General features: G+C 41.0%; 5 protein-coding genes across 6 annotated transcripts; 3 read left to right on the forward strand and 2 right to left on the reverse strand.

The window, feature by feature from the left end:
- Nucleotides 1-1,306: 1,306 nt before the first annotated feature.
- On the reverse strand, nucleotides 1,307-6,020 carry LOC122635864 (vesicular glutamate transporter 1). Its single transcript, XM_043826543.1, has 9 exons — nucleotides 5,834-6,020; nucleotides 4,294-4,469; nucleotides 3,948-4,168; nucleotides 3,520-3,833; nucleotides 3,252-3,426; nucleotides 2,869-3,161; nucleotides 2,225-2,605; nucleotides 1,884-2,093; nucleotides 1,307-1,805 (listed from the first exon to the last, which is right to left on the reverse strand). The coding sequence occupies exons 2-9, from the start codon at nucleotides 4,365-4,367 to the stop codon at nucleotides 1,551-1,553; spliced, it is 1,923 nt and encodes a 640-aa protein (XP_043682478.1). The 5' UTR covers nucleotides 4,368-4,469; nucleotides 5,834-6,020; the 3' UTR covers nucleotides 1,307-1,550.
- A 7,660-nt stretch (nucleotides 6,021-13,680) lies between these two features.
- LOC122635870 lies at nucleotides 13,681-16,185 on the forward strand. Its single transcript, XM_043826555.1, has 6 exons — nucleotides 13,681-13,909; nucleotides 14,079-14,174; nucleotides 14,250-14,631; nucleotides 14,831-15,015; nucleotides 15,081-15,332; nucleotides 15,391-16,185. Exons 2-5 carry the CDS (start codon nucleotides 14,100-14,102, stop codon nucleotides 15,150-15,152), a joined length of 714 nt encoding a protein of 237 aa, XP_043682490.1. The 5' UTR covers nucleotides 13,681-13,909; nucleotides 14,079-14,099; the 3' UTR covers nucleotides 15,153-15,332; nucleotides 15,391-16,185.
- Nucleotides 15,440-17,371, reverse strand: LOC122635869 (TATA-box-binding protein-like). Its single transcript, XM_043826554.1, has 5 exons — nucleotides 17,007-17,371; nucleotides 16,809-16,921; nucleotides 16,433-16,676; nucleotides 16,158-16,356; nucleotides 15,440-16,038 (listed from the first exon to the last, which is right to left on the reverse strand). The coding sequence occupies exons 1-5, from the start codon at nucleotides 17,262-17,264 to the stop codon at nucleotides 15,962-15,964; spliced, it is 891 nt and encodes a 296-aa protein (XP_043682489.1). The 5' UTR covers nucleotides 17,265-17,371; the 3' UTR covers nucleotides 15,440-15,961.
- Nucleotides 17,372-17,714: 343 nt separating this feature from the next.
- LOC122635866 (intraflagellar transport protein 52 homolog) lies at nucleotides 17,715-19,545 on the forward strand. 2 transcript variants are annotated; one of them, XM_043826548.1, is made up of 6 exons: nucleotides 17,715-17,885; nucleotides 17,955-18,172; nucleotides 18,238-18,346; nucleotides 18,413-18,695; nucleotides 18,813-19,061; nucleotides 19,147-19,545. In XM_043826548.1, exons 1-6 carry the CDS (start codon nucleotides 17,746-17,748, stop codon nucleotides 19,429-19,431), a joined length of 1,284 nt encoding a protein of 427 aa, XP_043682483.1. In that variant the 5' UTR covers nucleotides 17,715-17,745; the 3' UTR covers nucleotides 19,432-19,545. The 2 variants fall into 2 exon arrangements, with proteins under 2 accessions (XP_043682483.1, XP_043682485.1); XM_043826550.1 differs by lacking the exon at nucleotides 18,813-19,061.
- Nucleotides 19,546-19,674: 129 nt separating this feature from the next.
- Nucleotides 19,675-21,878, forward strand: LOC122635868 (nuclear transcription factor Y subunit gamma-like). The gene is made up of 5 exons (XM_043826553.1): nucleotides 19,675-19,843; nucleotides 20,122-20,254; nucleotides 20,347-20,814; nucleotides 20,939-21,115; nucleotides 21,224-21,878. Exons 1-5 carry the CDS (start codon nucleotides 19,821-19,823, stop codon nucleotides 21,395-21,397), a joined length of 975 nt encoding a protein of 324 aa, XP_043682488.1. The 5' UTR covers nucleotides 19,675-19,820; the 3' UTR covers nucleotides 21,398-21,878.
- The last annotated feature ends 245 nt before the right edge of the window (nucleotides 21,879-22,123 follow it).

Here is a 22,123-nt window from a genome sequence, read left to right on the forward strand (position 1 = left end):
TGTATACGTGTGTAGGTAAGTACACTGCAGTAAATTCAGAACGTGACACAAATGACATCATTTTAAGGGAGGAAAAAAGAGAAAAAGTATCGTCGGTATCAATAAAATGACTACGTCAATTTTGTTAAGTAACGATTGAAAGAAGGATCTTTTTTATCTCAGGAATTAACGCGATAAACTTACGTCGGAAATTCAATACAGGTACTTAGTAAACACCCTGCATATATACACGTATTATAGTTACGATCTCGTGTATATGTGTATAAGTAGAAGAGGACAATTTACATATCCATATACCTATAATATCAATAGATAATAGAAATACATCTAAACCATGTATAATGTAATATATTTTTTCTTAATTATTTCACGATTAAAACTTTCAATTCACTTTCATCGATTTCATTTTGTTTTCTTTCGTATCTTCTTTGTCTTTTTTTCTTTGTTTTAATTAATAATACTTTCATCGTGTTTTACTTTACGACGCTAATACTTTCAATAATATTATCACTTCCTTGTGAATACTTTCATTCGAATTTCGCAATTCACGCGTTGAGCTTTCTCGCGTGATTTTCGACGGGAAAATTCTCCTAATATCCATATCGACGAAATAAATCTTTCTCTAGTTTATTGCTATATTTCTACCGTCACGAGACGACTTTGATTCGTCGGCTTTTAGAGAAATTGATAGATAGATAGATAGATGGATAGATAGAAAGAGAGAGAGAGGGGGAGAGAGAGAGAGAGAGAGAGAGAGAGACAGAGAACTAAATAAACTAGATAAATAACGTAGCTAAAGATATCAGCCGCATTCGTAGGAAATTCCGACTTTCTTCCTTTCGTGTTTTCTTAAAGATTTGCCGAATTAAATGCATCTAGGCCTTTTTTTTCACGTAATCACTAGCGCATACCTATGGGTATGTTCTCTATTCGATTATTGTCGTCAAAAAGATTCTTATTGTCGGCAAAAAGATTCTTATTGTCTTCGCTTTGATTTAAAAGCGTTTGCCTATACATAGGTACACAAGTACTTATACCCGTCCTCTAGATTTTCAATAACTAACGAAAAGAGATCGTTTCTCTTTTTCTCGATATTCTTTACCATTAACGGCTTCTTATCTCGTAATGGTTCGAGATCAAACTCTTCGTAAAATCTTTCTAAGCTAACAAAAGTTTCTAATATTGTCACGATTATTTTCATTAATTATTTCTTGTTGCATCCGCAATAGCGAACGACTTTCCGGACAAAAGTTTCCTTCTTAGATCGGATTAATTCGGATTAATTCGAATTGATTCGCACGCACCGAATTCTCCACTTTTCCGTAGAGCATCGTTCTCTCGATCGTTTATGCATCGCGATGTTTATTGAAAACGAATACGCGTCTCTGCCGACGGCTGAACGCAAGTTGAAGAAATTCAAGTGAGTATTAACAAACGAATAAAGTAAACTTTCGAAAGTGGAAGGAATACTTTCCTCGCTCAACTCCGTCCTCCCATTTCTTTTTCTCTACTCGTAATCAGCTTCGAGAATCAGCGCGAAGAAATCAACTTCAATTCCATTGATTCTGCGTAAGGTCGTGCGTATAATCGTCTCTGGCCGGTGGCTGAACCAAAATCGCGTTTAGATCCGTCGCGAACGGATTCGTCGAGTGGAAAGGATTGTTACTGTTTGTCTCCGTCGAACCGTAATTTATAACGGGCGTCTTCTCTTGTGGTTGACCGTACGTATGATCGGCGGTCGTCGTCGGTTGAGCATAATTGTTCCAATCATCGGCGGTGGAGCCATCGCCGAGGGACGGCTGTTTCTGAAATATACATGATATCGTAAAGAGAGCATTCGGAAAGATTTACGATACGTATATGTCGATGGTGTTAAAACTCACAATAAATTCTGACTGCATCGTCGCCGGGGGCGGAGGTACAGGTGGTTTCGTCTGACTAAGTTCGTCCATGGGATTCCAGTTCTTCTGTTCCTCGACCGTGGAATCGGCCCAGGGTTGCAACTCTCCGGAACAAAATATTCCATAAAATACGACACCGAAAAAATGAACGCAAGCGGCAATGATGAATACGTTTCTCCACTCTTCGGAAGCCTAAAAGGTTGTTTCTAAATTAGATTCTAGATCTCTTTCTCTTCGTCTCCGCCCGTGTAAATGTTGCATTTTGTGAAATTGCATCGATAAGGAATTTCTTCAGATTCGATCGATCGAGCGAGCTTACTCACCTTATTTTTCGTGATGTAGTCGACAAAAAACGGTACCAGAAGGCCGGCTACCGTACCTATACCATTTGACATGCCCATCAGGATGCTCGCGTATTTCGGTGCGATGTCCAAATGATTAACGTTGAAGCCGGAAATGGCGAAGCCACTGCAGGCGACACCAAAAATGAGAGCAAAATTCGCCGTCGTAGCGTCCCTGTGCATGGTCGCGTTCGCGACTAACAAGAAGGAGATTGCCTCCATGCCGAAGCCACCGCAATTAAAGAGCTTTCTAACGTTCGTCGTCGACATGATGCCACGTCTACGAAGATAATCAGCCAACAAACCTCCGCACGGGACGATAATCGTCATCATCAAGTGGGGGAGCGAACCGACCATGCCAGTCTGATGAAAAAAGAAAGAAATATCTTCGATCAGCCGATATCTTTGTTTTGGAGTAACGAAAAAAAAAAAAAAAATTCAAATGCGACGACGACGACGACGACGACGACGACGACGACGGCTTTGCACAATTCGGCTTGTTCCAATTACAACATAGGTTTACTCTTTTTTAGGTACTAATTAAAGGAATAAATGGATATTGTGCTACGTATAACTACATATAACTTCGAAAATAGAGAAAAGCGTTAATAATAACTCGTAGGTACTTCGACGAGAGGAATATTGAAGGCCTCGTGCAGGAAGCGAGCTTGGAAGAGAACCAAGAGGTAAAAGTTCCAGGATCTGCAAAAGTTGGCGACGATGATCGCGTAGACCGGCATCGACGTTAAAAATTTCTTCCATGGTGTTGTGGCGAACGTAAGTATCGGTGCTGGAACTTGTCCTTGACCCAACGAATCCTCGATATATCGTAGCTCCTTCGCGGAAATCGAAGGATGCTTCGATGGTTTCTCAAAAGCCAGCCAAAGCCACAAACAGAACCAAATTAAACCGGCGATACCTAAAATGTGAAAATTATGAAAATATTTCGCGTATGCTACGTCGATAGGATTCTTCGTCAACGTTCGAACTTTATTATCGGAAAATTTACCGTAAAAGTAAAAGGACGCCGTCCAACCGAATCCGTCGCTCAAGAGACCGGAAAGCGGCATTCCTATCACCATCGCGGCATAGGATCCGCAAAATGCCAAGGTAGCCAATCGTGATCTTTCCAGCGGGGGCGCCCAAAATTTCCAGATCCCGTGACAGGCTGGATATGTAACGCCCTAAAGAAAATTAAAAAAAAAAAACTTGATGCGTCCGTCAAGCATCTAAATACGTCCGCATATGTACGACATGAACTCGGAAGGATATCGTACCTCGACAAAACCTTTCAATACTTGAACGAACATTTCGACTACCGGATGGACCGTGAGAGCAATAGGCACGAGAAGATTCAGGAACGAAGACATCGCTATAGCCATACCAAATATTTTATTTGCGGGATAACGGGAGGCCAGAAATCCACCCGGGATTTGAGTTATAAGATAACCCCAAAAGAAGGACGAATCCATGGCACTTTCCGTAGCGACCGTCCAGTTGAACTTCATCGGTTCGCCTTTCTCGGTCGAGTTCATCATCGCAAGTTTTGCCATTCCCATGTTACACCTCATACCAAACGAGATAACGAATCCTACAATCCGATCGTTTCCCTCTGTGATCTCTGCCGGCGATACTTTTCGACGGAGAAAACACTATTTCTCCCATTCGGAGTGAGAGGTACTAGAAGAGATAAGAAAAAACTCACCTCCACAAGCCATTACGGCGATGGTATATCTCTTGGACAAACAGGGACATTCCGGTTTGCAATAAGTATCGATATGTCGTAACGGTGGTCTTTCTGGTTCCGGAAGCGAATCGTAAGACGCTTGTCTACTGTATCCACGCTCGTCCTCGAATCCTCTGTTGTCTTTGCTTGCCTCTGGAGGCATTTCAAACTCCTCGTAGCCGGCATTACTCCTTCTGAATCTGTATTCGTTACGTTAGAAAGAAACGTTAACGACGACGTCGAACGCAACGCGTTTCATACAAAATCCACAAACAGAAAATGATTAAATTTTTCGATAAACGTTAGAACGATGCTGATGCATTACCTAGAAAGTTTCTCCGATGCTTTAGACTTCAAGGTATTGAAGGCCACAAGACTCGCCGCCGCGAATTCAGACATTTTCCAATTATTGGGCTTGCTTCGGGACTTTTTGTCGTTGCGTTGTTATTCGGCAGTCCCTTGAGTAGGCCAAGTCACATGATTTTTCATTTACGAAATCCCCTGAAAGGATTAGCAACAACTCGTTACGCATGGACTAAAAATTCTCTTCTTTTTCTCACCGTCCAAGATTTTTTAATCTACTTTGCCTAGGTACGTGCATCTATCGAATAGAGAGGAATAAGAAGAACTGGAACAGGAAAAACTAGATGGTCGACAGTTTTATAATTACTTGGAGAAAACAGATCGGGAAGAGGACTTTGGAGGATTATATCCTGTTTAATACCTTCTTTTACTCTATCGAGCTACGTGCTTATATACGTATGTACATAGGTACATATATATATATATAAGGGTGGAAAAGTACGGGAGTGTAGGGGTGTTTATTTGGAGTGGCAGTCTCTCCATCCCTAATCCCTGAACTCTCCGGGGAATCTCTATCTCGAAGGGAGCAGGATCGTGAAGAGAGAGACAGAGAGAGAAAGAGAGAGAGAGAGAGAGAGAGAGAGAGAAAGAGAGAGATAAAACTCAGCCTTGTCTTACCGCTCGTATTTTTCACTTCAACTCTCAAAGTTTCGTCCGCCCTATTTTCATTCTATCGCCATGCTTTGAACAATTTCTACTTTCGTCTTATTCGTAGAATATCAATTTGGAGATATTATATGATTCCTCCAAAGCGTACGTAGATAATGTGCAAGAGAAATAAAGTATCGATTTTCACGTGAGAAATTACGTAATGGCTTCCTCGCGCGCGTATTAAATCGATGTATACGTTTTGTAAATCGAGACTACGTCGTTCTGCTTTTGATAAGAGCTGCAAAAAGAAGAATGTGGAAGAGAAAGAGAGAGAGAGAGAAAGTCACGTGAAGCGATGATCGAGGAACGATCTTTGAAATGGAAGTGTAAAGATTAGAAGGGTGTGCCAAGATGAGGAGATAAAGAAAGTTATAAAGGACATCGAACACGAAGAAATGACAGTCGGATATTAAAACGGCACGTGACGAACAAAAGGCACAAAATGCACAGCACGTGTTAACGAATTAGGGTGGAACGACGTCGATGGGAAACGCTGACTCAACTCTTAAATGGACACTGAGCATCCTCCATGTCGATAACTACTCCCCAAAATCTTTTCTTCTCGCTTAGATCGATTTTATCGATCTCTCTCGAAAGGACCTTTTGTTCGTTCGTTCTTTAATAGTCTTTTTTACTTTCATCTTTCCCAGTTAATTAACATAGTTATCATCTTGTTCTTCTTTCAACGAATTTTCGACGTAAATCGTACAATCTACCGTAACTTTCAGCCTCGCAACCCCGATACAAACCCCGATATATAGAATTTTTATCAGAGAGAGAGAGAGAGAGAGAGAAAGTACACTAATGATTATTCTTGACTGAAGAGAAAAGAGAAGAACGAATAAACGTACCGATCGATAGTCTTTCCAGGGGACGACTTTGTCTGATCTTAAAAACTTTCGGAAAATTCACTGAAGAAAATCACTTCACTAGAAACGTATCACCACTCATATGTAACTTGCAATGCACGAAGACGTAATTCAAGAAGAAACAAGATTCCTGATCCCTGACGGACGAAACATGTTCGACTCCACAAAATAATGGAAAATAAAAAGCAAGAATATCGTGAAAAGTTAAAATGAAGATTGGAAAGGGGCGTAAAAATTTAATTCGAGAGAAAAATAAAAGAGAAAGACTCACCAATAATGAAATCCGGATATGATTACGAGCAGGACGATGCGGGGTCTGACGCTTAGGTCGCCGCCGCCGCCGTCGTCGTCCTGGTCGTCGTCGTCGTTGTCGTCGTCGTCGTCGTTGTCGTTGTCGTCGTCGTCGTCGTAGTCGTCGTCGTAGTCGTCGTCGTCGTCGTCGTCGTCGTCGTCGTCGTCGTCGTCGTCGTCGTTGTCGTTGTCGTGGTCGTCGTGGTCGTCGTAGTCGTCCTCGGCGTCCTCGAGGAGTCGAGTTGGAAAGACGTCGTCGGCGCATCACGACGAGGTTGATCGCTCCCATTGGCCAACGAGCTCGACGCATCGATATCACTGGCCAATAGAGTTTATCCAACGACCCCACTCGTGGCCACCCCAGGCGGAGCTTCTTCCACCCCACCTGCCCTTCCACCACCCACACTGCCATGGGAAAACCGTTTGCAACAACAAAACGGTACGCGCAAACAACCATGGTAATGGTATTAAGGACGTTCAACGATCGTACCTTGGATCGAACTCCGATCGAACGATCCACCTCTCTTCCTTCGTTCCTTAATCGATATAATAACAAGTTTGATCAATTTCAATCGAGGCTCGCGATTTCTTCGATGTTTCAACGAACCGTCGATAATTAATCCTCATCGCGGGCGATTAGCTTTTTGCAAGATATTTCTTCAAATATAACTTTTTAAGCGATAAGCTCGAGACGATAGCTTTCCTACAAAATATACCTTATCAAACATGCGATATTATTATAGGTATTTCTTTCTTTCGCTTCTCAAACTTATTACTTGAAATATCGCTTGCTTCGAAAAGTGATTCAAGAGGTTCCACAAAAGGATATCATTAACTACGAGTTGAGACGAGATCGTCTTATTCCGATGAAGTAGCAAGCTCGTTGTCATCGACAAAAATGGCAAATCCTCGGCAATTAATTTCGACGTTTGTTATGTTAATATCGTACGTTTCTAAAAGGAAGTCGATGTATTTTAATGAAAATATACACGTAGCTCGTTTCTTAGACCATCTTCTCTGCGAAACGTAAAAATTTCTTTCGAACGGATTTATTTCGGGTCGTATCGACTTCGGTTCTTGGACGACTCGCAAAAGCGAATACTCCTCTCTGATCGATCTTTATTATCTCGTTGTTAATATTAAAAGAATTAATATCGGCGAAGGAGGAAGGACGTTTGAAGTCAACGCTCGACGATATAATACGATATAAGGTCGAGCGATAGAAAGGCTCGAGAGGGAAAAAGCGATATATCTTTGGCGAGCGAGGAAATTAAGACGAGTCTTGTCCGTCGGTGCGCCGGCTCGAATCCATCGCTAGACGTTAGGAGGCGACTCGCATTGTTACAAACAGAGGGTAAAGCGGCCGCGGCGTGGGCACCCTCTCCACGGTTGCCAGGAAATATCGATCTGCTCCAGAGGCTGCCTGCTATTCTCCGAATGGTAGCTCTGTCATTCTTTATCCTCGCATCGGCAGTCCTATGACCCGAATATAACTCGAATTTCACTATCGTCTCGTCCTCCTCCGAGCTAATATCCGCCTATTCCTTACCGGCGTGTCTTACCATTGGTTTTAATCCTTCCTCGATAGGTACGTACTATCAATCGATCGTTTTTAAACATATAAGATAGGATTTGATTGGGAAAACGAGATTTCAAGTGCCGAGCAAGCGCGAGATATAAACGCTACGACTAGATTCTCCTCGTACGTACACTCGCTTACTTATCCACGTACGCTACTTGCTCTCGTTAAGAAATTTCCTTCCGCTCTCTTGTTTTAACGAATAAGAGCGAGCATCAACCTCGTTCGTGCGAGGTCAAATAAGAATTTATTGTTTGGTCATAACGCGACTGACATCCTCCCCTTTCCCGTTACCCAACAAAGAATATTTAATGTTCTTGCAGAGCGCCACGTATTGTTCCAACTTGGATCGAAAATCTAAACCGAGATCGCTGATAGATTTCTCGTAATCGTTCGTTCGAAATCGTTCGTTCGAAAGAACATCTTTTCCATCTTCGCACGATAATCGTTCATAAATGTGTTCGAACCGTTTCCCGTTGATCCAAGTTCCGTCGATGGTCTTTCGATCGTTTAGTATCTGCTTCGATTTTTTTACACTCTCTCCGTCCGTGAAATTTCTTTTCGAAAGGAGATCGCAATTACGAGAACGAGATCTAGATCCGTCGACGAGTTTAATACTTTCTTCGTTCGATCGTCGAACGGCAGTCGGTAGAAAGCTATCCCGGCGAGTCGACGATCCCTCCCGGATTTTCGATAGGGAATAGGTGGTCGCTCGACGATCTATCGGGGATCGATCGTCGAGGGACGATCGTAAATCGTAAACCGTAATACGATCGAAATGCTTTTCCAGAGTTTTTCGTGAATCTTTCGCTTCCGTTCCTTTCCGATCTCTTCCATTTTCTCTTCCTCGATGAGGGAGAGGTTTCTTGCTCGACGGTCCTCCGGAGGAGCGCCTATCGTCGGCGGTCTCCTCGACGTTCCCCTCGTCCCTTTGTATCAATCTTCGTAAATTCGCACGTACCATACTCCTCAGTCGACCAATGGACCTCCTTCCACCGTAGAAGGAACTCAGACAGAAATTCTTTGAAACCAAGTTCGAGCCTCGAAAGCCAATGTAATGTTCTATTCTCGACGTCCACGACTCGTCGCTCGAAAGCTTCCTTCGCTTTCGATCGTAGGAACATTTCCAAGTGTCGCAGGTACAAACGTAGGGCAAACGATTTTTGCATTTTCCCACGAGGAATCGTTTCTCGTAATCGGTTTCCACGAATGGACGCCTCGACTCCTTCTTCCTCCCCGGCGTTTTCATTCTCGATGACTCTTTATCGCGAAATCTCCCTTCTCTTAGCTTTTCCTTCGATCGCGTTCTCCTCTCCCTTCGATCGCCGACGGCGACGGCGACGGCGACGGCGGTAACGGTCGAACTTGCGTTCGCGTACCTTGACGACGTTCGCGTTCTCGACGTTTGAATCGACGACGATACAAGGTCCCTGTTATCCTCCCTATGACTTTCTCTCAATACCGGACAGAGGACGCGATCTTGATCCTTTGGAATATCCTTATGGAACGAAGCACCGATCGTGGATGCATTTTGCGCTCGTTCGATCTCTTCTCCCAACGCGCTTCGAAGCTTTTCCTCCTTTTTCGAAACGACGCTCGATGCAGCAGCACTTTTTCGTCCCACGTAAGACGTGGAAGAAACTTTCGAACCGCAGGAACACCTCGAGTCGCAATCGATCGTCGCTTCTCCCTTAGAAAAGACTTTCCTCGTCGTTGAACGATCCGTGCTCATCGAAGAAGAGTCGCAACTGCTAACGATTTCTTCGTTCTCGTCTCTCGTATCGAGCGGACTGCTAACGATTTCTTCGCTTTCCAAACTGCATAGCCTTCGAGTACAAACGTCTCCGATAATCTTCGAATCCTCGCTCGTTTTCTCTTCCCTCGGTAACTCCGTCAAATTCGACGTGTCATCCTTGTTCTTGGAGATACTCGACGAAGAAGAGTTCATCTCCTTCAAAATATTCGCGTTCTCGTCGATCCACGGATGGGACAGGACGATCGGAGTTTCGCAAGAAGGAAGACAGGAGCACTCGGTGGTTCGATCGAATAGAATTTCTTCGTTTGAAAGACACGTAGGGTCAACATCGAGTCGTTCGCCTGTCGTTGAACGCATCAACGACGAATCGTCGCTGATATTCCCTATTAACGATTCACGTCTTACACGTACGGAGAGATCCTTCTTTTCCTCCTCTTCCTCTTCTTCTTTTTCTTCCTCTTGCTCTTGCTCTTCTTCTTCTTCTTCTCCTTCTCCTCCTTCGTTTCCCTTTGCTTCGATCGATAAATCATTCGTTTCGTTAGTTTTCAAAAAAACTGTACCTTCGTCGATCGGGCCAAGCTCGCCTTTGCTAACAACGCCTACGTCACGCCCGTGCACGCTCCGACGGATCGGTACTCGGACTCGATTGGAAAAGAACAGAGAGGCCCTCGTCTCGTCACTTTTTCTACCTGTCAATTTGAAGTTGACGTAACCTGTACGAATGTCCAAAATCAAACGTAGCTCCACGATAGTAGTTTGGCTGAATGTTTTTCGAACGACGTCGTTAAGGCAGGAGCATAGATTCAAGATTCCCATTTCGAATTTTCTTTTAGTCGCGATCAGGCACGATTCGCGGAGGAGGGTCGGATCGACCTTGAAAATCTCCCTCGTCACGTCGTCGGCTTTAAAGGGCAAAGACAAACGACGTTGTCTTCTTATCCTTGGCTTTAAAGAGATCGAGCAACGGCAACGACGACGACGACGACGAGGACGTCGACGACGACAATCCCAGGTTGAATTTGGCACGAATGAACTTTGACATTTGTTCCCTTTGTCTTTCCCATCGTCTCGAGAAGATACGTTCGAGGATCTTTCGGCATTATCGCTTCCATACTGCGGCATTATCGTCCAGCATACTGCATCGGGCAAGTCGGAAGAATTTTTCAATCGACGAGAATACTCCTCGTTCGATCCAAAGATGCCCCGCGATTCCGTACGTTCGGTACGATCGATTTTTTCGTTGCTAGGAGAATCGTAAGTAGCTGCTCTTTTGCAAGCGCTTCCGTTCGACGGATGGATGGATGCTGCGGATGCTTTCATACTTCCTAAAACAACTTCTGCTCTGTGATCGCGAGAGAAATCTTCTCGACTCTTTCCCGTGTCTTTTTTTCTCGTTTTTTCCCTTCTTCTTCTTTTCTCCGATAACCTGCCAATGAAGGAAGAACTCCGTTGAGATTGGTAAGCGTATTTTCGGAGAGAACTTTAATCATAGACGATAATGTCATCCGAACAAGCCTCTTTCCTAATTTGCTTTTTTATGCTTCTTGAAACGATACGTTATTCGTTAATTCTATTAAGCGTTTCGTCTACTCACAAGCGATCTTTCTCGCGGTCTTCCCTCGACAGATTGAGATTGCTAAAGACGTTCGAATCGAAACCCAAGGCGTCCAATTCTCGGCATATCTTGATCAATCTGTTGTTCAAAACGATCGAATTGACGAAGCAGCCAAGCAGTCCGTCGTTGAGCAAACATTTGCTCGTGTACTTGATGATCTCCTCCATCGCGTCGATCTCCCAGTACCTGCCACGAATCATTCCCAAAGGTACGAGCACGTCCAAACGTTTCTTCGCCCATGAACATCGCTTCGCCAAATCGGAGCCCCATGAATTCATCGAATTCCTTTGATCCACGTTCGATGCTACGATCTGAGAGCCGAAACGGGATGTTTAACGTACGTCTATGATGTACAGGACGAACCATCTTTATTCAGTTTGAAATTTTAACAATTATCGTAACACGTACTCGTAGAGATCGAAATCGAAATCGTTTTCGGGCTTCCCAGGGATCCTCAATTTTTTATCGGGTAAAAAAAAAGAGAAAGCCATTTATGGAAAAAGTGATTTTCTAACTTTTTTAACGACGAAAGAGAAGATCCTTTCGTCGGACGTCAATAATTAGATAATTGCGAGGAAAGGTTATCTTTTGCTCCTCCTTGCAGCCTAAATATCTTTCTACCGCCAAAATTATTTCTCTGTCGTTGGAGAGGTGGTATGTACGTACGATTGATCTTTCGCCATGATTCGATCCGATCGAGGAACATGCGGTGCTCCGGAACTTGCACCGTAACCGTTACGAGATTAAAACGTCCGATTAAACGTAATCGATACTCGTTGTCGGATATCGATTGAAAGTAGATTGGCACGATCCGATGAAACTACTTTATTATTTTACTATTCGTCAAAAAAAATCGTACCCGTACACCGTGAGATCAAAGGGAATACACGCATAATACGAGTATAATAAACTAGTTTCGGTCGAACCACCTGACTTCGTTAACTCGGTGACCTGCAGCGACAGCAAAATTCAGGGTCCACCGAATATGCTAATGTGTTTTACGTTAAGTGCCCCAACGCATTGGTGCGAGACCCTTGACGCGGCGAGATTCCAATAGGGGAGAGACATAGAGATGGAGAGAAGGGGAGAAAGGAACGAGGAAGGGACGACGAAAGCGAGGAATAAATAAACGAAAAGAGAATTTGAAATGGTTCGAAATGCGAAAGAAAGCCAGTGAAAGGGTCCAGTTCGGACCGAACTAACTAACAGGACTACGAAACGTTCTACGAGTCGAAGGATTTTTGCGATTTTACAATAGGATTAAAATCTCAAGAAAATTAAAAAGTGATATAAACTTTTCGGAGAAGAAAAGAGAAAGGTCGCACGATCTAATTCGTGAAAAAACGTGACAAAGCGAGGGCGGAATAAATACCCAGTTGAAGAAAGGAAGGAAGAATGAACGAGAGAGATAGGAATCTATTTCCGAAATTTTTCGGAGAGGCGGGTATACTCCATTCGCACAGCCGCTCCGTGGGGATCAATACTCGTGACGCCGAGACAAAGCGTAACAACCCCTCAACGCAGAAATCATTAAACGATGTATTTATACATGTTGCGATTTAGTACATATTCTATTTCTCTCGATTTTTCGCTCATCCGATCTCTTTCTCATTCGCGTAGATAGCAGAGAAAAAGGAAAGGAATAATTCAAAGAAAAGAAAAAAAGAGAGAAGACGAGCCAATCGAAAGAATTCTACGGCAATTTTACAGACGCGATCTCTGGCCTTTCGCCATGCGAGAAATCGGACGAGCTATGTCTAACGATGATTTTCCACATTTGACCTCTCCTCTGCTGACCCGTATTTTACACGCTAACGATGGATCGAGGAATTTACAGGGAGCTATAAACCTCTCGGACGAGATTGAAATCTCTCTCTCTCTTGCTCCCATATCGAGAGCTACACACACCACACAAACATATATCCTTGGAATCTTGCAAAATGATTTCATACAACGAGAGAGAGAGAGAGAGAGAGAGAGAGGGAGAGAGAGGGAGAGAGAGAGGGAGAGGGAGAGAGAGGGAGAGAGAGAGGGAGAGGGAGAGAGAGAGGGAGAGAGAGGTCCATCGATTTCCATCGGTATACCAAACTAGGAATTAAATTTGAAGAATTGCATTTGAAAGTTCGTAAACGCGGGACAACGACTAATAGACGTTTATACACCGACCGTAATGAGGAAGGGTCCTTTGATATCTTCCCCTTTTATCTCTGGCAAAAATGATCCCTTCCACTCTCCATTTATATTTGATAAAAGCACGGAACTCCCTCGAAATTTCAGCCGTGATTACCGAAGTAATTATCATATTATTTCGATCGAACATGAACGATAATGTACGATAACTACGAAAAAAATTAAAAAGAAATTCTTTGGGCTTTTCTATGATACAAGTGGAATAAGTTACCACTAACGTAGATTCGACTGCTCTAAAGACATCTTTGAATGCGATAAGAAAAAAATTATTTTGCAAGTAATTGCAAAAAAACTGTCCAAGTACGAACAAATATGAAATTTAATATGTTATAGACATATGTATTCATCCCGCTCACAATCTTCGCTCGTAATTCGGTTTCACGAATGTGGGTTGCCAGAAACGTAGTGGAGCAGCGAGTGGGAGGTTCGAAGGTTCTCTTTTTGCTCCCGTAAAATCGAAAGGATCAATACTTTGATACTAGCTAAGACCACCAACGGCGCTCTCTTCTCGAGGATTCCGAGAGTGCGATTGACGCGAATACCGGCAGCCATCGGAGAAAAAATCTCGTCAAGGATCCGTTCGTTTGTTCCGTTCTTCTACTTGGATCAATCACCTATCGTATCCCGGTAATTAAGAAAACGTTATTGTCTCGTTTCAGACCAGTCTGAAAACGAATTTTTCTTCCCTTCTCGATGACCTTTTTCCTAGATTCTGTGCGTGCGCGCGCGTGTGTCAATCAAAAAATTGGCATGTTTCATTGTCGTACCAATAATCATTTTCTCCTCTTAATTACAGCCATAATTCACTCCTCTCGCTATGCCGTACTGTATTCTACTTCTCTTGATAGCCGTTGCTACCCAGGCATCGTTATATTTACCACCTACGATTCAGGTAAAATTAATCGAGCGCTCTTGATTGTCACTAACGAACAAATCGATTTCAATTAGTCAATCTATCGCTTTTTAGGAAGAACATTTCCTGGAGAAAAGACATCATCAAAATACCATCGATACGTTGAATGATTTTATCGACGCTGTCAACTCCTACGCCAAATATTTTGGCAATTCTCGATTGTCCGATGACTTTGACAAGGCCAAGGAAATACCGATAGATTTACCGGCTGATTACGAAACCGTTGATACGTTCAACCCCAATCCAAGTATTCGCGATCAAGAATACCTGCAACACAGTACTTTGTGGAGTCATCAGCATGCGAATGATTATTACAGGGGTAACGATAGACATAGGATACAGGCTGCTAGTTTAAAAAGTGGAAAAGATGAGAAAACTGAAAATGCATTACCTGCTTATTGCACACCACCGAATCCTTGCCCAATAGGATATACCAGTGAGTTATATTTTCTCGTATCTTGCACGTATTTTCCGTTTAAAGTAGGTCACCCGTCGTATCAATCTTTTTTTTCTTCTTCTTTATCTCAAGCGTTCTTCTTATACAAGCAAACAATTAGCTGCCTTGCAAAACCTTATATAACATATATATATATATATATAATATCATAGAAAAAACCGTACTTGATTTCAATCAGGTGAAAACAACTGTCTTGTCGATTTTGAGAACACGGCGGCGTTTAGTCGTCATTATCAAAGCATACAGGATTGCATGTGCGATACCGAGCACATGGCAGATTGTTCGTCTAATTCTATTAGCAATAGTGGACTTCCTGGTATGCGTATTTCAAATTCCGATTTTGATCAGATCGTCGAATTTCAGGTAAGTCGACGAACCTGAACTTTGAATCTGAACTTTTTAGCTTATTCATACGATTTTCTTTTTAGGAAGAGAACCCGTTCTTCCAAGGAGAAAAATTACCGATAGCTGCGAAAAAAGGTACAAATGTGGTTTACTAAAAAGGCAAAGATATAGAAATGTTATCTATCGAGTATTTACAATCAAGTCACGTTGAATACTATGCACTATGCTCGATGGAAAAATATTATATGTGTGTTAAATAAAAGGATTCTAATACATGCTTATGTCATAGATATATACACATACATACGTGTGTATGTATGTGTATATATGTATATGTATATATATATATATATATATATATATATATATATATAGAGAGAGAGAGAGAGAGAGAGAGAGAGAGAGAGAGAGAGAGAGAGAGAAAGTTACATACACATAAAAATTTGTTCTACATAAATTATTTAAGATTTTTTGAATATATTATACATTAAAATAATCGTCGTCGCAGCAAAAAATGCTATTATTAAAAGGAACCATTTAGTTTATGGATGTAAACAAATGTAATACATATATATATACATACAGACACACACGCGCGCTCACGAAGCAGACAGACGGACACAGACACACGCACAAATTATACGTATCTTAACATTTATCGTTCAATTTTATCCGAAAATCCATGAAAAAAATGAATTTGATACAATTACGTACAAGATATCTCACATTTCGTTTCATTGCATTGTTTAACATTTGCTACCGATAAGATTCAATAATTAATCATTATTTATTATATATATGATGTATAAAGGGCATCGGGTCGCGAGGGATTGCACCTTATTAAGTACATCTCTATATTCGAAATGTAATATCTCTAGCAAAGTTACCGTATAACAATTGATAAATTAGGAGAAATATTATTTTATAAAGATATAACGCGAGCGTAGAAAATGACGATACCGTTTTACTGCTTTCTGAAACTTTTCAATATCGGATAAATGTTATTTAATGCGTCCTGTAATTCGGACCGTTTCTTTGCACCTGCAACATAAGGTAATCTTAATATTTACATCTACGGACAACTTAATGGGAGGATAATCCCTTGAATCGCGTACACACGCAAACTATTATTATATCGATTTAACATTATTCGATCTTACCAGTTAATACAATCTTTCCATTTACAAATATGAGTAATACCACTCTTGGTAAAACCATCCTATATATTAAACCTGAATAGAGCTCTGGTTCGTAACTAGAAAACTGACCATGCATTTGATTTAAATTTTCCAATTTAATAGGAAATTTAAGATCGCACGTGGCAACTATATTTTGTACTTTAAAATTATAAAATTTGGCCTGCAACGAACGAGCCGTTATAGTAAGAATATAAGTAAAAGATCAATTTTTTGAAAGATATCAAGTGACATCTTACTGGGAAACCCAATTTTTGTATAATCCTAGCAAACTTTCTTGCTGCCAAACAAGAATCTGCTTCGCTTCTAGCACCGGTACAGACTAATTTTCCAGAACGAAAAATTAAAGCCGTCGTCGTGGGATTACGTATTCTCATTATTAAACCGGTGAATCTTGCTGGATTGTATTCCGAATTCCTAGTTCTTGTATTAATGTACATCAGTCTTAATTCCGTACCTAAGTTAACGGTAGAAACGACGTTTCTGAAAAATAATAATAAAGACGAGTAATCGTTTAATAAAATTGGACGTTAAGGATATGGCGAGGGTAAGCGGACGAAGATGGGTAAAGATAAATTTATTCTATGCCTTAGAGGTCTAGGACGGTTTTCTTACTGTACACAAGCCTCTGGAATTTCTTTTGTACTATTGGCCGTATTGGGTACCATTGGATTCATGGTAGTAGACGGATTAACATTTTGAGATGTACTGGGCCGTGGCACGTTAGTCTGTAATCGAGCATGTAATCAATCTGATTTCTTAAACATCATAGAAAACGAACAAAAGCGAATGGATTCGTATTTAATAACCTACCGATAACGGCGGAGCCATACATATATCCTCGGTAATATTTCTCACAGGAGCGTTCAATAATTGTTTCAACTCTTCGTTATCGTCTTGCTCGAGAGTTGCCATTCCTCCTTCTTTCCTTCGAACTGAGTTTGTAAATTTGTTAAAAACAAACAGAGTTGTCTGAACACGTGGCTGCACCGGTTGACAACCGTTACGCCTGAAGTTGGCCCAAAATGATCCAAGTAAGATGGAAAGAGTCGAAACCATCTTGAAACGCATGCGTGATACTTTATCGATTGGCCCAATTCAAATAAAGGCGGCAACTTCGGATAGATGCGTATATCGGTTAACATTAGCAGGTATTATCGTCATAATTCAAAATATCATATTATCGTTGCAAGCCAAATCGAATTCCATAGGCAATGAATAGTTTTTATGCGAATAGATATTTATGCGTAACTCTCTCCTTAATGCTATTGGCTGTTAACAAGCCTATCGTTTAGCCAGGTTTTGATGTCAATTCGTTGCCGTTGACAACGCGACGTAGCGTTAAGGTTACGGAGCAAGTGCTCGCGGAGTCGGAATAAACGGACGATAGGAAAACACCGTTTTCTTCTTTTTTTGAGTGGACGAGTGTAATGCCACGAGAGTGAATTTTTAACTCGATACCTTGAAGTAAGTACCTTCGTCGATCTATCTCTCTACCTCCCCCCCCCCCCCCCCCTCTCTCTCTCTCTCTCTCTCTAAAGAAAAAAGGAAGATGAGTTCGATCTTTGGTGGGGGGAGTAGCGACAATAATGTTAACGTTGTCATCTTCGATACGTCAAAGAATGAAAGAAAATTGAACGAGGAGTTCAAAGTGTTGCAGAGAAAGTTAAAACCAAAATGGAAATTGGTCGAGTAAGTAACTTTCCTCGATCGTTTTGTGCGAACGCTGTGCCGTTCGATCTTCCATGGAATTTCTTTCAGAAACAACGATACCATCACCGAGGAGTCACTGACAAGTGGAAGGGTCTTTGTACTCCCGGGACCGAGAAATAAGTTCACCGAAATCGAAATGAACACTATCCGTAATTTTGTCAACAACGGCGGCAACGTTCTGGTGATGTTGGGCGAAGGTGGCGAAAACAAATCGAACACTAATATTAATTTCTTGATCGAGGAATACGGGGTGATGGTGAACAATGGTAGAGTTATATATCGATCGACTTTTCTTTTCGATAGTAAATGCAAATGTTTCGTAATATTTCAGACAGCGTTGTACGTATGGGTTACAATCAAACGTTGCACCCGAAGGAATGTCTCGTCTCTCAAGGCTTGTCCAACAAATCGACGTTTTTGAAGAATCACAACGAATACTCGTAAGAACATCCAATGGGATAAACAAACGATCGTTGTCATTAATGTTATATTCCTTAATCGATTAGAGACATCAATTTCCTATATCCATACGGTGCAACATTGAACGTTGTGCAACCATCGGTGGTCGCGTTGTCAAGCGGCTCGATTGCTATTCCAATGAACAGACCTATCTGTGCTTACTATTCGGGTAAAAACGGATCTGGTAAATTGGTTGTTTTGGGCTCGGCCAGGATGTTTACGGATCCCTATATCGAGAGGGAGAAGAATAGTGCCTTGCAAGAAATGATTTTCGATTTCTTCGATTCGAACGATACGGCCGAGAAAGATTTTCAATCGGACGACGTCGATGTAAGTCTACAAAAAAAAAAAAAAAAGAAAAAAAAAAGAAAAGAAAAATCAAAGATTCACGATCTATGACTTTACGATTTATGACTATTCGTCTTTGGGGTATTATGAATTTTTTAGTTTTGGGAGTACAACTTTGTACCCGATATAACGCAGCAAGCGGACAATCCAAAAGTTTGTACGCAAGATCTCGACAATATCGAGGTTCCGCGAGAATATACGAAATTGTTTAAACATCACTTTTATTCGATAAACTTGAATATGGTACCGGCTGCTATAAAGGCATACGAAACTTTGGGAGTAAAGCACGAATCGTTGAGCTTGATACCACCTCATTTCGAGGCACCTCTACCGCCGACCCAAGCATCGGTAAAAATTCTACGGAGAGATCAATTCAATTTAGGAATTCGTTTGAAAATAATCATTCTCGTTGTTAATATATAATCATTCTCAGGTGTTTCCACCGAGCTTTCAGGAATTACCACCACCAGCATTAGAGTTATTTGACCTGGACGAAGCATTCAGTTCTGACTTATTAAAGTTATCCCAATTGACGAATAAATATATGTCGACTAAGAATTTATCGAGCGACACCGAATTAGATCATTATATTAGAGAATTTGGCGGTATATTAAGGATCAGCAGTTCCGATACTCATACGGCCAGCGAAGTATTGAATCGTGTTTTTCAAAAGATATCCAGCTATAAGACCATGCAAGAAAGAAACGAATACACCTGAGGATATACGAATACGAAACCAAAATTTTCTAAGATTCCTTGTATATAATTATCTTTTTTATTGTAAATGTTACAAAGTGAAAAATAAAAATTTGTATGACGTTGAGAAAAAATATCACAATATATATAATTTTGAAGAAAGGAACAGAAAATGTGTCTTTCAGCGCCATCTCGCGTAGCGGCGGTGAACTTTCGTGTGATGCGAAAAAATATTTGACAAAAGATGGCAGCAACATTTCCATTACAAACATTGGATCTGTTGTGCATTTTCTCTGATAAAAAACACTGTTGTCTGTTTTAGATCGTTAGATGAAAATTTTCAAAGATTAAAATGTTTTGTTTAATGTAAAAATTAATGATTTGTTCAAACGTGTATATAGTGAAGACAGAATGTCGGTATTCTTCGTGAATACGTAAGTATACGTATCACGCGCACACGCGCGCGTGCACGCACGCACGCACGCACGCACACACACACAAGTACGTGTATATATATATATATGCATATACGGACGTGTATATAAAGATGGTGTTTTAATATGTTGAGGTTATATTTAAAATTATGCCTTTTTCCCAATAAATATTGCACCTTATCGCGCGTATCTGTGCGACATGTGAATTCCTATAATAAAGAATTTATAACAATTTAATCGTACTCATTGTTAAATATATTCTATATTTGTCATGATAGTAACCAGGACAGCGAAGTTGAAGGGGATTCGAACGGGGATTTACAAATTGCATCACCTGGCAGTTCGGAAGCCCAACAAAACTTAATTCAATTTTGGCCAAAGGTTACGGAAGAAATAAAAAAAATTAGGACCGTAAGGAAAACTTGTTTTGATTTGATCGTTAAATACGCTTAAATAAGATAAGGAATAAGTAAGTTTTTTGACGTAATTTTATTGATCCATAGATAGATCAAAAAACTCAATCTCTACCACTAGCTAGGATAAAAAAGATCATGAAGTTGGATGGCGATGTTAAAATGATAAGCGCGGAGGCTCCAATGTTATTTTCTAAAGCTGCAGAAATCTTTATTCACGAGCTTACTCTCAGAGCATGGGTTCACACCGAAGATAATAAAAGGCGTACACTTCAGAGGAACGACATAGCGATGGCAATAACGAAATACGATCAGTTTGATTTTCTTATCGATATTGTTCCTAGAGACGAATTGAAGCAAAGCAAAGCACAAACAGAAAGCACAGTGCGCACGTCCATGAACTCGGATCAAGTTCATTATTACTTTCAGTTAGCGCAGCAACAAGCTTCGGCTAATCAAAACGTACAAAATAATGGCACGGCCACGCAACCTATACAAATTGTACAACCTTCGACGGGACAAATACAAACGATTAACATTGGTAGTCCTGTGGAACAGGTAATCTCTTTCACGTCTTTATATTAAATGCCGTAAGAAAAAATCTTTATTAATGATAACAAATTCTTATCGCTGAATGATTTCTTATTTTCTTATTTTTTTTTTTTCTTTTTTTTTCTTCAAGGAAACATCTAACGCGAGTACAACTCAAACCGTCACTGTGCAAAGTCCGCAGCAATCGTCGGGCCAACAAATAATTCAGTTACAACAGGCGCAACAAACTCCATCTTCAACTCAGACTGGAGGAATTCAAATTGTACAACAAATTGTAACTCCCACTGGGGAGATACAACAGATACCTGTAACTATACTATAAAAACAGATACACGATTATTATACAGCAAATTTTAAATGAAATATTATTAAATTATTCGTTATTTTCTTCTATTCATATTCGTGTATTCTACAGATCCAGTTGACTCCTCAGCAACTACAAATGATACGCATGCAGGTTCAAGGAGGTAGCAATCAGCCTATCATAATCCAGACTGCTCCCATTCAAACTCAACCACAACTCATACAAGTCGCGCAGGGTGCACAGGCGCCAGTTTTCTTACAGACCAGTGCCGCCGATAACGAGTAACAGTAACATATAGTTTTAACTAATATTTAACTCTTTGCGCTGAAACCCCGAGATATTTCTGGTACGAGTGAACAGGTAAGCTGTATTTAACAAGTGAACTCTATTTCTGAACGCAACTTACTCGTTACTGTTGTGCTACATACAAGTTCTCTTATAAGCTGTGCATATGAAGTATGTATAAAGAAAGAGAGAGAGAAAGAGAGAGAGAGAGAGAGAGAGAGAGAGAGAGAGAGAAAAAAAGAGAGAGAGAGATAGAGAGATAAATGTTTGGGAGATGCTTAATCGATAGGAGGAGCAAAGTTTCTGGGCAATAATCGATCGAAAGTACGTTACTCGCTGTACGAGCGAAGATCATTGCGAGCAACAGGATAGCCAGAGGAAAAAGTATTAATGACAGCAAAGAGTTAATTATTACTCAAAGTATCAGGTTAAATGGTTAATATAAGATTGTATGATAACGAATAAAATCTTTTGTAAATTATTCCTAATATTCTAGAGAGATCCTTTTACCGTATATCCTGGCTTAATAAAAGAAAAACATATGTATGTCAGACGACGTGGCCAAATCATCGACGTGGGAAGCATTTAAAAAGGGCGGATTATCAAGATTGAAAAGGCCTATCTATAAAACGGTCTACGCGCGGATTCGAATCATTCGTAATCGCCTATTGAATATTTCTCCAAGGACGATCGAATATCGCGAGCACGTTATAAGACGCCTCTCGA

This window comes from Vespula pensylvanica, chromosome 19 (assembly GCF_014466175.1).
Source record: "Vespula pensylvanica isolate Volc-1 chromosome 19, ASM1446617v1, whole genome shotgun sequence".
NCBI lineage: Eukaryota > Metazoa > Arthropoda > Insecta > Hymenoptera > Vespidae > Vespula > Vespula pensylvanica.

Coding starts and splice junctions, on each gene's coding strand:
- LOC122635866 (XM_043826548.1), top strand. CDS start 17,746: ATGAGTTCGATCTTTGGTGGGGGGAGTAGCGACAATAATGTTAACGTT. Junction 18,173..18,237: donor CGGGGTGATGGTGAACAATG/GTAGAGTTATAT, acceptor GTAATATTTCAG/ACAGCGTTGTACGTATGGGT. Junction 18,347..18,412: donor AAGAATCACAACGAATACTC/GTAAGAACATCC, acceptor TTAATCGATTAG/AGACATCAATTTCCTATATC.
- LOC122635864 (XM_043826543.1), bottom strand. CDS start 4,367: ATGTCTGAATTCGCGGCGGCGAGTCTTGTGGCCTTCAATACCTTGAAG. Junction 4,169..4,293: donor GCATCGGAGAAACTTTCTAG/GTAATGCATCAG, acceptor TAACGAATACAG/ATTCAGAAGGAGTAATGCCG. Junction 3,427..3,519: donor TATTGAAAGGTTTTGTCGAG/GTACGATATCCT, acceptor AATTTTCTTTAG/GGCGTTACATATCCAGCCTG.
- LOC122635870 (XM_043826555.1), top strand. CDS start 14,100: ATGCCGTACTGTATTCTACTTCTCTTGATAGCCGTTGCTACCCAGGCA. Junction 14,175..14,249: donor ATTTACCACCTACGATTCAG/GTAAAATTAATC, acceptor ATCGCTTTTTAG/GAAGAACATTTCCTGGAGAA. Junction 15,016..15,080: donor ATCAGATCGTCGAATTTCAG/GTAAGTCGACGA, acceptor TTTTCTTTTTAG/GAAGAGAACCCGTTCTTCCA.
- LOC122635868 (XM_043826553.1), top strand. CDS start 19,821: ATGTCGGTATTCTTCGTGAATAC. Junction 19,844..20,121: donor TCGGTATTCTTCGTGAATAC/GTAAGTATACGT, acceptor TTGTCATGATAG/TAACCAGGACAGCGAAGTTG. Junction 21,116..21,223: donor GGGAGATACAACAGATACCT/GTAACTATACTA, acceptor TGTATTCTACAG/ATCCAGTTGACTCCTCAGCA.
- LOC122635869 (XM_043826554.1), bottom strand. CDS start 17,264: ATGCGTTTCAAGATGGTTTCGACTCTTTCCATCTTACTTGGATCATTT. Junction 16,922..17,006: donor GTATGGCTCCGCCGTTATCG/GTAGGTTATTAA, acceptor GCTCGATTACAG/ACTAACGTGCCACGGCCCAG. Junction 16,357..16,432: donor TACAAAAATTGGGTTTCCCA/GTAAGATGTCAC, acceptor CGTTCGTTGCAG/GCCAAATTTTATAATTTTAA.